Raw genomic sequence first — 17616 nt, 5'->3', positions numbered from 1 at the left:
TGTGCGTGATTATAGTATTATTATTACTCTGGAATACTTTATATAAACAAAGATAATTTGTAAGCTCAAGTCATACACTGGTATCATTACAAAACTGTGGCCATCCCAGCAGCAATCCCATAATTTCATCATTTCAATAAAATCACTTACAGTATCTCTGCCTTTTCAATTCCTCTCTATCTTTCTACACTGCTACATCAGAGAGGGGTGATAAGCAGAAATAGAAAAACCAGGTGATACAGTGATTCAGAATTTCCAAGGACTATTTTGTGTCCTAGAAAAATAAAAATGAAGGTGGTGTTATTATTCTAAGCCCTTTGAAGTTTGAATCAAGATCGAATGGCTTTGGGTGGTGTGGGGATTAAAGGAATGGAACTAAGGCCCATAAATATCACTGGCTTCCAATTTGCTCATCTCTTCCTCCAACAGCATCCCTTGGTACCGGCATTCATTGCTGCAAAATGCTCTCTCACCCCTGCAACACAACACCATGCAACTAGATTTAAGATCTTTTTGGGTTTATTGGCACCCTTTCAGCCTCAGGGATAATAGTTCTAATCTATAACACATGCAAATTAGCATAACATACTTTCAGATTCGTAACCATTTTTTTTTAAATCCTAAAGTAAAAATGGTAGAACATCGTTAACTCCAATTGAAGAATCACATATCATATTTTCTATATTATAACAAAACAACCATTTATGTTTGACTAAAATCAGAAAACGAATAGAGTTTTATTAGCTTACAATATTTCAATTCACAATTTCCCAATCTTTGTTGTTTTAGGAGCAGGGGTGGGAATAGTTATTAACCATTGAGAATTAAGACCAAAAACTAGATACAAAGAAGACAAAAATGAAATTAGCCAGATATGGCAAGCCTTATTCATTATGACATCATATTTGATTTCCTGCAAAAATATATGAAAGCTGTACCCTTTGATGATCAGATATTAAAGCAACTTTGCAGTACACAAATGAGCAAAATTTCCTTCTTTTTTTTTTACCATAGGTAGCCTCTATCAACTAATCCTACTCAGAGCAGAATAAGATCAGACACACATTGGAAAAATTTATTGCTTATAATAATTCTACCTAAGTCGGATAAAATGGTTTTTGGAAGATGCATGTTGTCTTAAACAAGAAATGAGCACAATTTGTTGTCAATTCACATCTCAAATTGAACATGCCAATCAAATTCCTATCTCAAGAACCAAGAACTCAACAGTTTATTGTTATCATAGATGAATGCGATAAAGATAAAGAATAAGCAAATTTACCTGTACATGTAGATGTCTTTACCCTGCCCAAGATTTTTCTTGCAGTGAAAGCAGACACTGAGAAAGCTCCGAGAGTGATAGCTGGTTTGATCAAGAAAACATCCATTTTCCTTAGCAGAAGAAGCAGAACACCCAAGTTCAAAGCAGCTACTCTCAATGATGCAATTATCAAATATGTGAGTTGTTCTCGGGTTAGGCCCGCGTGAAATCACGCGCGTGTAGTCCTCAGAGAGTTCCATTTCGCTCGCAGAGAGACACCCCATAAAGACACGCTGAGAATTAGCATCAGCAACCCCAGAAGAAGAATTTCCCTTCTCAGCTACGAATTTGGAAGATTCAGATGGAGACAGTGGAGGAATCTGAATCTTGAGCTGAGATCCAAACACAACCATTCGAGACTCCGATTTCGAACTCACTTCACCGTGTTTCTCTTCGTCAACAAGAGCATCAACAAGGCCAAGACCAACCCCTTTGGAATCCAATTTGTCCCAGTAACGCTTGTGTTCACTCACTGGGGTTCTGGGGCTGTTAGTTTCGGACCAAAAAGGGTTCTTGAAGCCAGAGAAAGGCTTGCTGTCGAGTGTGGAGGTAGGGCTCATCATGGTTTCGGTTTCATGGAAACCTTTCGGAGTGAAATTGGTGAACAACCTCGGAGAACTGAAGAAAGATGATGAAGAGGGTTTCTTGTTGTACTTTTCTGAATCTGCCATTAGACCACTTGTTTTTGTTTTTCTCTCACTCACTCACCATAGCTTATTTTTATGTTTCCTGAAACCAAGACACGGAATATGCCACAAGTTTAGAACCTTGTTAGTGCTCATAACAGTGTTTATGTTTGTGTTTGTGTGTGACAGAAAGATCATAGGAATCACCTGAAAGGACAAGGTTGCCAACCAAACACTGCCATCAGTTTGAAGAGGCAACACCTATAAATTCTGTGAAGGCTTAGAAGAAGAAAAGGGAAAAACTGCAAATTGGAAACAAGTTTCCATGTATAGAAAGTAGAAACCTCTCTCTCCCTCTGTGACCTCCAATCCAAACCACTGAGAAAAGAAGTGGAGAAACAGATATAGAAAAAATAGATTTTTCTTAATGTTTTAAATGAAAATGGAAAATGAAAAAGAAAGAAAGGTGACTTTTTTCCCCGGCTTTCTCGGCCTCCGCTCTCCTGTGTCTGAGAATAGAATCACGATGGGGCTCAAAAACGACATGTGAAGAGACCCTCAGTGGTCATGATCAAAGGACCAGACGTGCATGCATCAGACAGCAGAACAAAGATGAGTTTGTATTTTTGTTCCTTCTTTTCGCTACCTTTATTTCTCCCTTTCAATTTTTCTTTCTTCTTCCATTTTGCATTTATGTCTAGGCCTCCTATTTTCAGTGCAAATTATCAGAGTCTTACGAGTAAAAGCCCAAACACCCTCTATGGTAAAACCCAAACAATCGGTCCCTAATACCCCATTTCACCACCAAAACGTAAAAAAAAGAAGGAAAATTCAAACAAAAAAATATTAAAAGCAACTTGGGTGATGATGGTAATTCATAATTCATAACTCATAAAGCTCCTCTCTTTTTTCTCTTCTCTCTCCCTTTTATGACTAGTGGGGTTATCTCTTTCCACTGTGACTTTTATTTGCCCACTACGTACTACTAGTTCAGGCCTCCATCATGAGCCCTGAAAAATTGGCATGGAGTTGAAGAGAGAGCAGTGATACTGAGAAAGAGAGAAGCATAGACAGGACACACACAAGACAAGGGAAGAAATTAATCAGAAAGCGGTTTGTGGTAGTAGGAGGAATAACCGGTTGGTGGGTTGTTATAAAGACGCGTGTGTTTGAGAATCAGTAGTTTTTATTTTACTTTTTTCATTTTACTTTTTGTGTGTGTGTGTGTTGGTTTCAGGAGAAAAAGAAAAGGATCAGTGGTATTAATAAAACCAGCACACTATGCTCTTTTTTCTTCTCTTAGCAATGGCAGTTTTTTATTTACGAAGGGAAGATGGCCTAGGCAGTAATTGGATTGGGTTGGTGTTTGTGACAGAAAACAAAGGTGGCGTTATGTGAGTGGTATTTCAATTTGCGACCGACTATCTTTATCTTTCACTCTCAAGTCCCTCAGCATCAATGGATCAGAGAGCCACGGAGTATTATCGGAATATTTAGTATAATAGCTTGCTCACATCATACATAGAATAGAAGCATTCACGAGACTTTAATTACAACATGCCTCTATCTATGCCTATATCACATCTTAATCTAAATTAAATTAAATACCAAGAAAAATTGGTACTTATTTTATTTTGTTAGTTAGAAATGCAGTTATTTTTATCAATAGATTTTTTAAGGATTTTTTTTATCAATAGATATGTCTTAGTTTGCAATACATATTGAATTTATGGAAGATAAATTGAGTTTGATTTTTCTGCGGGATACATTATTGAAGAAAGACAAAAAAATTTAAGTATAAGTCTTAAATTAAGAAGACAATTATATAAGCGGACAAAAAGACTAAAGTTTACCGGATACTTTATGTTATATAGGGACTAATGCCTAATTACCATGATTAGAAAATGCACTTATTTTAAAGTTTAATAATTACCAATGAGGTGGACTATGAAGACAATTAATAGTAACCTCGCAAGGAGGGAGGCGGGGGAGGGCTGGAAAGAGGAACATAATGGGAGCACAAATATTGAATTTTATTAAATGTTTCGTAGTATTATATATCAACTAACTTATATTCCCATCAAGAAAAAAAAAACTGAAGTTATATTAGGAGAGAAAAATTATATTTATTTTATCAATTAGGGTTTAGTTTATTTACATGAGAACTTTCAAAATAATTGATGACAATTTATTTATTAAAAAAGTTAGTTAGATTTTTTATTTTTAAATAACTTTATTACAAGTATCACTAAATGACATAAAATAAAAGTATTTTAGAAGAAACCCATAAATTAGTCCTTGAATTTCTATAGATGGGATATTTTTTTACCTATAGAATATAGATGGGACATTTTACTCATTAAATTTTTCAAAACCCTTATTTAATACTACATGTGTTTGTAAAAAATCATTTAATTTAGTATTTGTTAGGTTAAATTAAAATTTTAATCTTCTTAATTTTTCACATTAAGGATTTTGTTTTTCCTGATTGTTAATTATAACATTTGATTTTCATAGTTTTATAAATTATTGATTTTGATTCATTTGTTAGATTATTAACAAATAATACTAATAATTATTAAGTTAATTATAAATTAAATTTTTAATAATTAATTTTTAATTGACAAGTGACCTTTATTATACATAATTTTATTGAGTGATATATAATCACTACACACGATGATTTCTTTTTGAATATTTAACACACTTACATGATTTAAACCACAATATGTGAAATTTTTAACAACATGTGTGACATTTTTGTTTAATAAAAATTAATAAAATATTTTTAAAAGTGAGTTTAAAGCTTAAACTTATATATATATATATATATATATATATATATATATATATAATTTTTACCTTTTTTATTATATAGAAGTTTTATACGTTATTTTTAATAAAATGCATATGATTTAGAAATTATTTTAATACTGATTTTTAACCAATGTTTAAGGTGAAATGTTAATTAATTTTTATTGTTAATTTGATTTTTATAAGTTCTATTTTTTATAATATTTATTTGCGACTAAAAGTCAATAATATTTAACAATTCATGTTCATACCATTCACAAAATTATTATAATAAGATATTTGTTATGATACTTGAAGTAACTTTATAGTTTTGGTATAATTTTTCAGTCAATCATTAAATAAGTTTGACACATAAAAAAAAAAAAGAGCAAGAGAAAATTCTAATAATTCTTGGAAGACTTATGTCAAAATTTGAAGGACAACTAGGGTGTGTTGAGTTTAGAATAAGAGGAAATAACAAATAACAACAATTAAACAGAAATTTAATATCACATTCTTTAATATATTTATAAAAATATTTTATTATTAATTAAAAATTATAATATCATAAGTAAAACTTAGTAAATAGTAAGACATAAAATTCATATATAAAGTTTTACCCTGTATAAGTAATGAAACATAAAGAGGATTCTACTATTATTATGAAAAAAATTTAAAAACTATATGGTAGGAGTAATATTTTATTTTAAAAAGTTAAAAAACATTCAATTAGAAAAAAACTAACCAATGAGTGAAGTTTCAGAGTCATTTGTGCGGGGGCCCTCTTTTTAGATATAAGAAAATACTACAGAAACGGTAGTGGAGAGTTCACGGACCCGTCAGTAGAGCTGTACATGACCATCAAATCATATAATATATAATATCACTAAAATACTTTACCATTGTCCTACGTCAACCTAATAATAACGGGTCCCACTTCACTTCATTGCTTCTTTTTTTTTTTCCAACAATATTTATATTTAATTCTCTGAGTCCATGTACGTCACTTAATTAACTCGGACCCATAAGTCATTTACAATTACTAACGTTTTTAATGAGAATGAGACGTCTACTTTTAATTCTTTAACTAAAAAATTACATCACCTTATAATTTTTTAAATATTTATTAATTTTAATAAAATATTTTTGACTAAACAATTTTAGTATTAAATGTTTATAATGAATAGTTAATAGCAGTTAATAATTAATCAAGTCACTTAATTAATCATAATACTTATAGTTAATCTAGAGGAGAGACGTCATCTTGTATTTATTGTATATATATATTTTTTTCCTTGACCCTATAAATTGGCATTTGAATTTGCTTTTGCAGCATTAGCAATTAGCAATATGTGCATCTACCCCAACATAATTCCTAAGGGGGGAGAGGGAGGGGGACCCCTTTGTGATTAGCCACTGAATCATGGTTCATGATAGCACCAAGGCAGCGAACCATACCCAACCCATCACTCTGACCCCAGCTAGCCCATTGATTGGTTCAAATTTGCGTCGCTCTTCTCATGCGCCAAGGTGCTTTTTTGTGGACTTGGAGCATGCAGCAACGTCCAATGAATGAGTCAATAAGTGGAACCTAGGAGACGTGTGCGTTCTTCAAACATGATTAAATTAACCAAGCTCCAAATACTTTTACAACTTATAAGCAAGTTAGATTTGACGTTTTTCGTGTTTTGATATAAAAATGCATCCCTTGTATTGTCCCTAACTAATCACAAGTTATTATGATTGACCAAATTTTGTGACCTTTTTGAAATTGAGAGACTTTAATAGTTACTATAGCTCATAGATTTAAACCGGGTTTTAAAAAATATTATTCATAACCAATTATGAAGGAATAAAAGGCGAAAGAAATTATGCCTTCGAAATATTTATATATATCAAATTCAAAAGGTAGGTCACTGCCTCACTGATGGGTTGCTTGTTTGCTAACTAAATAATGGAACCCTCCCCATGGCTACCTATATATATTAGGCAACCTAGCCAGCTATCCTTTTTAAAAAAATATTATAATGTTTTTACTAGTTTTGGCTCCCTTCTTGCATGACATCTCCATGCCAGTGATCGTAAATAAGAGAATGCACCTTAAGGTGTGATTTGGTTGAGGGAGAAAAATCACTATTTAATTTTAAAAATAGTATAGGTCTCTTATTATTATTATTATTATTATTATTATTATTATTATTATTATTATTATTATTATTATTATTATTATTTTACTTTAATTTAAATATTTCTTCTTATTTTTCTTTTATTCTTTTCTCACAACTAAATTTACCCTAAAGAGTAGTTTAATGGTGAGAGAGAAGTTACTATTTAAGGAAAAAAATTTAAAATATAATATGAGTCTTATACCACTTTTTCTCTATTTTAATTGAAATATTTTTTTCTCATTTATCTTTTATTCTTTTCTCTTCCACACAACCAATTCTACCCTAAGTTTGAGCATGCATTTGTTAATGAATGAATGTAGCATGTGTTTAGATTAGCATTAAAAATGCAGGTATCGTAAAATCTTCATGTCTAATCAGAGAAAAATGTAAAAATTTTAAAGAGTAATTTTCAATTTGACGTTGACAAAGTTCTTTGAGATATGTATAGTGTGTTTCAGCGTTAAAAATACGTGTATACGAATATTTCCGTGTCATAATAATTGATGAGTTGCTAATGATAAAAGAAAAAATAGGATGACTAATTTGTAGATTTTTAATAATCATTGAACATAAATATTTGGAAGACACGCGTTTTTCCTTAAAGGTAGTGCACTGGTGCTCAAATGTTATTGATTTTGTTTGAGATGAAGTTTTTATGTTTGTTATGTACAAAATATTAATGCAAAATTTTCAAATTACAACTCATGTTTAATTATTAATTTTGTAGCAGATCATTGCTATATATGAGTCGTATTTAAAGTAGGATACATGGTGAAATATGAAAAATATTTATTTTTAGTTTTAACTTTTATCATATGTTTGGAATGAGGAAAAGAGAGTGAAAAAGAAATAAAAAATTAAAAAATTGAATGAAAAGAAATGTGAAAGGAAATAAAATTTAAATTTTTTTATATAAGTTATTTTTTCTTTCTACTTTTTTTAATCCAAACAAAAAAAAAATCGTTATTCGTATTTTTTTTTCCTATTCTCTTAATTTTCTTCCAATCAAACATACCATTAATCATAACTGAACCAACATTTTATAGTTTTCTTTGTTTATATTTTTATCTTTGAATCAATCTAGTCCCGTAAGCTCAAACTTAATATGGTCATTCATTATCGATTTTATTAGAGTTTAAGAACTAAATACTAGAATTTAAAGAATTGTCTTGATTAAATTTTTTTATAAGGTTAAGGATAAATTTAATTCCCACCAATCCGTTCCAGCTCATCCGTGTCAGATATACAGGGTGACAATTTTTTGTAACTTATATAGATAATGCATTCATTATTGCATGATTAACACATCAATTATAATGAGTTTTAAACACTATTTGTTTTAATAGTTTAAATACTTGATTATTTCCATGAAATGATTCTGATCTTTTGACATACATTTTTTTTTATATTTGCTGTCGGCCATTGGTTTTATTTCTTTAAATAGTTAGCTACAATGATTAATCAAAGTTTACTGATTTAAATCATGCTTAAATGGAATTATCTTATTTTAATCTATATATAATTCCGTTGAAATATTAGCTCATCATGGTTTTAGGTAGTAACAATGGATTCTACTTGTTCTTCTTTGGTTAGTACAATTTAATAAGAATGATTAAACTAAAGTGTAATATATATATATATATATATATATATATATATATATATATATATATATATATATATAACGACTAAATTATATTGATATAATTTTGACAATTATTATATTATTTTATAACTTTTAATTGAATAACATTTTCTTAAAATTCACTGTTGATTGAGAATTCATTTCACATGGATGATATATAAATTTCATATTATACAAAATTATTTGTTATCTCATTCATATAAATTAAAATTAATATAATATAAAATATTTTAAACTATATTAAAATATGAATTATTTAATTACATTCTCATATCAATTTATATAAATAATATAATAATTATCAAAAATATATTAGTGTAATTTGATTTCTTTTAAATAATGTAATAATTGGGACTATTTGTACAATTTGGGTTCATTTTGATTAACCCAATTATTAACGGGCTTATGAATTTCAAAATATATTAACTCAATACAACATAAAATACACATAATATTAATAATTGTGGTCAATATATTGTTAGCTTAGTTTGAAATACCTGCTAGGCCCAAATTACAGGTTGAGGTTACTATGCTGACCAAAGAAAAATGTTTGAGGTTACTGTGATCAATATCATTTTTTATTTAATCTTCTGAATTGTATTTGTTTAGATTTTTCTTGATTTCTTCTTTAAATTTTCAGAATATAATGATATTACTTCGATTTGAGTTCGTTTTGACTAATTCAATTATTAATGGGTTGATGAATTTCAAACTCAATTAACTCAATCCAACCCAAAAATACATATAATATTGATAATAAAATTATATTTATGATTAATATAGTGTTTTTTTTTACTGCATTAATATATTGTTAGTATGAGATACATGTCAGGTTCTAAATATAGGTTAAGATTACTACATATGATCAATATCATTTTTTATTTAATCTTATGAATTGTATTTGTTTAGATTTTTAGTTATTTCTTTTGATCTTCTTACAAATTTTCATAATATAATAATATTTTAATTGGCTGATCCAACTACCTAACGTTAAGATCGGATTAGTTTAGTTTGATTTTTTTTATACTTAAAGACAACAAACCAACTCAATTGAAACCAATTATGTTTTATTGGATTAAATCTGATTATACTCTTACTTTAAACTTTACAGGAATTATATAAGTAACCATAATGTACTTCAAATTGCAATTCAAAATTACATGTTTTAATTTTATTATATTATTTATAAATTAGTTAATTTATTTTAGCACTTTTTATTAGTTATTGGTTCACTGCAGGCGCTAAGCGCCGGTTGGCATTAGTAGCATTAAGTTAAGACATCTCCAATGGTGGGGGGCATTTTTGGAATGCAAAGAAAGTGCCATGCATGCTGCATAGAGCAATCAGTATTAACCAGTACTTTTTACTGAAAATTATGTGCCTAGTAAATAAGATATTTGTTTAATTACTACGTGTTCTTAACAACGGAGTTGATGATACAGTACTATATTAATATTTTATCCCTTTTGAATGCAAGAAGATGAGCACTTAGTGTCAACATCATGCCACCAAAAGCGTTAATTCTGATTGAGGTTAGTGGAACAACTTTCAAACTTAAATATAATGATGTAACCCTAATTAGAAACAATTACTGATGGTTCTCAAATCATATCCTGTGGCTATGGTGATTTTAGTATAAGGCAGCTCCCACCTCACACATGCACAGTCGCATACACAAATATGAAACATATTAAGAGGATTCTTCTTATATAAGAGAATAAGAGAAATGAATCTTGGCTATTAAATTAAATTATAAAAGAATTAAAGAATAAGATTAAATAATAAATTTATATATTTTTTAAATGAAAAATTATTTGGGGTTATAAAGAAAATCAATATAAATATAATGTATTATCAATTTGGTTCAATTAAATTTTCACAGTAAAAAATTGTATTATTTTTTTTATTAAAATATAATTTTTGTTTCTCTTTAATTCTTAACTTGTGATTTTAGTTTTTTTATTTTGTTTTAATAATTAATTTTGCATATGTTCATATATTTCTTTAATTATGGTTCAACTTAACTCTAAATATAATATATCATTTAAGATAACAAAAATAATAATTTAATTAATAAAATATAAAAAATAAAACATATATAAAATTAAGAATTGAACTAAAGGTATAAATTTTTTAAAATGTAAGAAATAAAATTGAAAGAAAATTAAATTTATAATTTAGCCTAATTTCATATTTTTTTAGTCTTCAATTTTTTATTTAATCGATTTTCAGAATTTTCTAATTACTTTTACGATTTAAAATGAAATTGATGTGATTTTCAACCTCTTCTCTTCAATACATCTATATTTTTGAAGCCTAACGAAACGGTAGGACCACCCACGTTGACTCTGCCCTTGTTTGAACCCACGTCAGAATTAAACTCAGCCACTTGTGTCTTTGTTCTTGTTAGGATTATGCAAGATAAATTTTGCATATCTATCATTTCTCTCGATTAGAACACGAACTTTGATGAGACTACGAGTAGACAGCACCTTGTTGCACTGTCCTTGGTTTGTACTAAAAGTCTTAGACTACGGGTTTGGTGCAAGTAATGCAGCATGCTATAATAATGTTACCCTCGGTTCGATGTGACATTCGGGTAAATCTACAAATTAGTTCTTGCTTAGACGCTTACCATGATCAACATCGATGACAATCGACTTTCGGTTTAGAAATAAAACTCACATTTCTGTGATAGCTATGTCTTGTTTTTGTTTTGTTTCTCTCGACTGTGTTCTTGTCTCAAGAGCTTTTAGCAGGAGGTACTTCATTTTTTCGACAATGATAATAATGGCGAGGAAAAACTGCCAAGTGCTCATCCATGAGAGGAGATATAAGATCCTTTCTTATAAATTCACCAAAAAAAACTTTCACATGGATCTTGACCAAATAGTGAAAAGCTAATGCATTTATGGTTTAATTTTCAGTATGGAAATATCCATATCCAAACATTTGGTCGAGAAAAATGCATTTCTAAATAACGATGAAAAGAGATAAACACAAGAAATATTATATAAATTAGTGTATATGTGTATCATATCTCTAATCAGGGGTGAGAGTTAGAACATTTCTATTGAGGAAGTCAAACATAAAAATTAAAATTAAATAATAAATTTAAAAGTTATATATTAAATTTAATCAATAATTAAAAAGATTCATAATAATCAATCACATATTACAAAAAATACAATCATATAATTTAAATAAAAGATGCAAGATTATAACATTATAGAAAAGAAAATATTATAAATTATAAAATTATGGGAATTGATGATTATATGTTTTGTGAAAGGTATTCGCATCTTCAATTAATAATAAGAGATGCGCGTGTGTTTTATTTAATAAAGCAATGAAATTTGTTGACCAAAGAGGTTTCGCCCGTGTCTCTAATATATATGTGTGTTTTATTTAATAAAACAAAAAAGTTCTTTTGGCTCCAACTTTTCATTTTTAAGAAAATAAAATTCTGATTTTTTTGTGTTTTTCTAATTTAAGAAAAAAATTATTCACTGATAATGTAAATTATTTTATATTATTATTCAATTATAAATTATTGTGTATAATAAATTTATAATTTTTTTAATAATTACGTTAAAAATATGATTAAATAACATTGTAAAATTATTTTAGACTGTTAATATATAATCATTAAACTCTTAATATTAATGTTTTTATTTTTTTTAATTGATTCATTTAGAAAAAAACTTTATGACAAACCTTTGCATTGTAGAATGTGTAGTGTGGATATGGTAATTGCAGCTCGAAGGCGGAGCCTGTTTTGTTCTTTTTAAAGGCATAAATTTTTTTTAACCCTATTCGACAAAAATAGTTAGTCACAAGTAGCGACCTTTGATTGTAGGGGAGGAGCTGATAATTATTTATCACTCAAAAGGGCATTCAATTGTTTTTTGATGAATGAATTATTTATGAACATTTTATTTTTGGTTTTATTGATCAATTTAATAAATAAAACAATATTAGGACCATTAAGTGCATGGATTAGGCCATTACAGGATATCTGATTTGTAATCATGGATCAACAAGTTCAAAGCTTAGAAGCTGGTGAAATGGTAGACCCATGATAATCATTTGAACTCAAAAGAAAAACTTACATCAGTTGCATCTACTTATTAAAAAAAAATGTTGCATCTAATCTTAATTTGGATTCCAATACTAAGTCGCGCTATAGACAGAAACTAAAGAAGGGTGCAATCCACATCAGTTCTTTTCGATCGAGTATTGCTAAAGAAGGCAGGCTTTTGTATTAAGCGACCATAATTTTTTTTAGTCTATATATATCCAGGGACTTGAAGATATAAGGTCTTTTTCTACGCATCAATAATTCCAACTCCTTTTTATTTATTTTACTTTCAAGAGCAGGTGGTAAAGCAATTGATGATGCTTTAATGTCCCCGTGCCGAAGAATTAAGGTAATGGTTGAGATGTAAAGTTATTTCTTTATCTTTTATCATTGGATTTATTTGGTTATTGTGATTATTTGTGCCCTAATGTGCTTCACACTTAGACTGGGATATATAATAGCCGCAAAATATATAGGAAAGATGGCGTAACAAGAAATCGAAGTAAGCATATCGCAATGCATTACTACTTTCCTATTAATAAATTTGCAAGAATAAAAGATGCATGATTCATTGATAGCACAAGGTACTCCAATATACAGGGTGCCTGTATAGTTGTGTTAACTAGCAGAATTAAAGATTCATGCCCGGCTTGGAAATGAATTGAAATGTGATTGTAAGTACCATTTTATCTCAAAATAAATCAATTTAGTAAGAGAAAATTAGTTAGGTATTAAATAAAACTTCAATGTGACTATTATATGAAAAAAAAAAAAAAACGTATTGACCACACATACAAAAAAGAATCTAATAGAATTAAAAACTAAGAGGATACATGACAGAATTTGTTTTTCACATCTATTATATTGACAGGCTGGAGAATGAATTAATATTAAATCATTGTAAGTATTGATTACACTACTACAATAATGAATTTTTACGACACCACAACTACGACGGTTAAAGGGCAAAACATCATTGAAAGAGTCACGGTGACATTGTTGTAATTTTAAGAAACTTTACAATGATGGTTATTGAAATAACCGCCTTTAATAAGCAATATTGCATGTACAACTACGAGTGTGTTAAGATGGTCGTAGTTCATATGGTCATATAAAGACACTCTTTTCATAATGACCATCTTTGAATAAGCTTTTAAAATTTATGATTTAATTACTCGTGATACCTTCGTCTCAGTCGCACGCGCGTAACCTAGCTAGGTTCTTTGATATTGTGTTCACCGTTCATCGTTGTTCAAGCTAGTCGTACGTCTACTCCCTGAAAAGCCCCTTAATTTTCTGTTTGTCTTCGAGTTTCATTATCTATACTCCCTCAATGCTTATTGTGCCTTTATGTTGACAGTGACCCTCGAAGTCACCCGCACTGTGCCTTTGTGTCTTCTATCTCTGCGAAGCAACAACGGAGAAGTTGATCAGTGAAGTTTCCGTCAAAGGTAAGTACCCCTGTCCGTGAAACATTTATTTTCCTTCCATGATTGAACAATGGTTGAACCCAGCGTTTAGTAATTCATATGTTACCCCTATCCGCCTATTTTTGTGCCTTTGTGTTTGCCTTGTTGAATTTAGCTATCAGTTTAGTTAAATTAAAAATAGTTTTTAGAAGAAACCTAGGTTAGGTATGTTGGATCTTTAAGATCGATGGTCTGAAGTACTCAATGGAGGCTTATAATTTTAAGAATTTCCTAATGTAGCAGCAGCGAATCAGGATGATGCTCATCATGTGGCCAACCTCCCTGTGCTTTAGGCTGCTGTTTAATGGAATACTCTTATGGCATTATCTCTTCAAAGATAATGAGATGAAAAGTCATTTTAATTTTATAGGATTTCCCTTCAATAGCACAGTGCTTTTCTTGAATCCCTCCTTTAGTTTTATCACCTTAATTTGTGAACTTGTACAAGCACGCTCTCCTGCACCACATATATGCATGAGCAATGTAAAGGAATCCGAATCATTCAAGAATGTTGATAAAGTTTTTTTATATAAAAAAAGTTGGATCATCACATCATGCACCATGCATCAAGCACATGTTTGCCTTCTCCATGCAGCATATTAAAACGTGAAACACTGCTATTCAAAAACCATGGTGAAACGTGTTTTACTTTTAACAACGTTAGCAACAACAACGACCATTGATAGCCATGGTTAAAAAAGTTATTTTTAGTAGTGTTAAAAGAAATGTAATAAACATGTAATAATGTATAAAAGAATTTTTATATTTTTTTTTTGTCTATTTCTCTCTATCATTATGACATTAATAAATGATATGTAAGAGAGATATAGACAAAAAAAAAATTTTATTGTAGAAACTATTATATAAATGATTGTATAGTTAATATTTCTCTATATATATTAGAAAGGGAAAGAGAAACACGTCAATGCCAAATATTGAATCTGTCCCTTTTAAAAATAATAAAAGTGTATTAATTTTAGTAGGTGTAATTATTATACTTAATGGAAAAAAAATAATGATTGAGATTTTAGTAATTTTTATAATTTATTATATATATGTATATTTATGTTATTAAATCTCAACAATTAATTTTTAATCAATAATTCTAAACATATTTTGTCCTCTATTTAGAAGAATTGAATCTAAATACAAGAGATCATCTCCTTCTCTTGAAAAAAAAAGAGAGATCATATCTTTTTTTCTCTCCTCGGTCGTATCTGTTAAGCTCTATTAAAAAAAAAAAAATCAAACTTAGCCATCAAAGGGTCTACATCATAATTAAACCAACCACCAAGCCTTTCCTATTGGTCTCTTATCAGTGATTTTAGGTTATATTAGCGCAATCAACGACCTGACCTTACTAGTTCTATTTTGTCTGATTTAAGGGTGAGCAATGTGTTGAAATCTTACATAAAAACGAATCAACAATTCAACATGAGAGAGAGAGATGGATATACAATAATTGAAGTCAAACTCCTTACTAATGAGGGCTTATCAATAATCATGATTCATGATCAACATTTTTTTTATAGCTATGGATTATATCCTTTTGCCCGATTGCATATATATTCTACCAATAGTTTTTTTTATATAACTTTGCAGAACAATATTATTTAGATTTTTCTTAAAGAAAAGAAACGGAAACGGAAACGGAAACGAAAACACAAATGTAAAATAAAAAAATATTTTCATTGATTTCAATAATTTCAGGTTCAATACTAGAAGTAAAACAAACATCTTAATTTATTTTGTTGTATTTGCTATTAGTATTTCTTTAAAACATATTTCTCTTTTAATTAAAATAGTCTCGGTTGACATCATATTATAAATAGATTTATACTTTTGATATCTCATCATTTAAAATATGTATATAAATAGGCATTTACTAAATTTTTGTTTTCTTATCACCACCCTAGCTATAGAATTAAATTCAACTTAAACATGCTACATATAGATTTAGTAATGCATATTTCTTTAATAAAAATGCACTTCTATTATATAAAAAAAAGTGCACTTCTTACAAACAGCGTGAAAGTAAAACTATTTGTTATTTATGAAAAATGTTCAATATACACTCTAAGGGGGTGCATAAATGTAAAAAAGAGAAAGATAGAAAGAATGAGAAAAGAAAAAAAAAAGTGAAAGATGTGATGAGTAAAAAAGAAGAAATATGAAGAAAAAATGGGAGTAACAAATTAAGGGGATGGAAGACAAAACAAATGAATATGATTATCTTTAGTGAGAATTAAAGTGAGAAGCTGGACTTTCTTTTACTGTTGAGCAATGAAGATCACAAAATAAGTTACTCAAAATGTGGTGTCCTTTTTACGGTTGAAAAACATAGAAAAAGGATAAAATATTAAAAATAAACAATAAATAATAAGAATGCGAACACATATAAGAAGGATGTACGTTCTGGATCGGAAGATCGAGTACTCCGAGGCCAATTAGAACTCCACAGTTCCTTGGTGATGAAAGATAAAGACAAAAAAGTTATAACTTGAACAACAATCACTCCCTTGAGGTTGTGTCTGATGCATGATTATTCCATTTTGGGCTGTGTAGAACAAGGGACAAAAGTAAAAATGATAGATGAGCTAATAAATATAAGTTAACAGTTAAAAATAAATGTAAATAAAAATTTTAAACATGACAAATAATTTGTGAGACTCTTTTTAAGTTACTAAGAGATGTATCAGTAAACACTTGTTTAAATTCTTAAAATTAATGTGGCATGCTAAGATTCATAAACAAAATTAAACCAATCCAATTTAGTTCACCATTGAAAATGCTTTAAGGAATGACAGAATGTGCAATAATTAATTACTATTTAACACTACCATATGAAGTACATTTAATTTATTGTCGTTGATTTATGATTATGAAAGGTGAAATGCCATTTGCACATTTTAATTTAGAATTTGATCGCAATTATTAATTTTTCATTATTATAAATTATAAAATCTTATATAATAAAGTTGTAATTACTTCAAAAGTCACTTTTACAGTATTTTCTAATTAATAAACAATGCAAAAAAATTATACTTGTATATAAAGGAGTAAATTGCATTAACATCTTATGAGATTGTACAAACACTTTCTATTTTTGTTACACCTGCACTAATCTACACTGATATCAAATATACATTACACTAATCCTCTTAAATGTTTGAAAATATTACATCATATCCTCTTACAAGGGAAGTCACCATGAAACCATGGCAAATTTTGTATGATGTTACAAAATTTTGAGGTCATTTACATAAAATTGCACTCGTTAATTTTTGAATGATAACTAAAACATAATTATTTGAAAATGTCTGAAAAAGTTAAAATGATAAAGCCAGGAGATGCTCAAATCATCAAACAGAGAGGGATGGTTGAAGAATTCGAGGGGAAAAAAAGGAAAGGAAAGGTTACTTATCATAACGAAAGCTTGATTTTGACCAAATATTGAAGTTATAATCCAAGCCCACTTGTGTGTAGCTCTCAAATCCCATGTAGACGTGGGCC

At 29.0% G+C, this 17616-nt stretch overlaps 1 protein-coding gene across 3 annotated transcripts; it reads right to left on the bottom strand.

Annotated features, from left to right (window-relative positions):
* On the bottom strand, positions 1 to 3255 carry LOC114403217 (FCS-Like Zinc finger 8-like). 3 transcript variants are annotated; one of them, XM_028366035.1, is made up of 4 exons: positions 2419 to 3254; positions 2155 to 2325; positions 1283 to 2050; positions 1 to 475 (listed from the first exon to the last, which is right to left on the bottom strand). In XM_028366035.1, exons 3-4 carry the CDS (start codon positions 1990 to 1992, stop codon positions 376 to 378), a joined length of 810 nt encoding a protein of 269 aa, XP_028221836.1. In that variant the 5' UTR covers positions 1993 to 2050; positions 2155 to 2325; positions 2419 to 3254; the 3' UTR covers positions 1 to 375. The 3 variants fall into 3 exon arrangements, with proteins under 3 accessions (XP_028221836.1, XP_028221834.1, XP_028221835.1); XM_028366033.1 differs by having other exon boundaries at positions 2155 to 3254; XM_028366034.1 differs by having other exon boundaries at positions 1283 to 3255.
* Between the last annotated feature and the right edge of the window lie 14361 nt (positions 3256 to 17616).

Source organism: Glycine soja, chromosome 20 (genome assembly GCF_004193775.1).
Source record: "Glycine soja cultivar W05 chromosome 20, ASM419377v2, whole genome shotgun sequence".
NCBI lineage: Eukaryota > Viridiplantae > Streptophyta > Magnoliopsida > Fabales > Fabaceae > Glycine > Glycine soja.
This window is presented reverse-complemented; position numbering and strand designations above follow the sequence as displayed.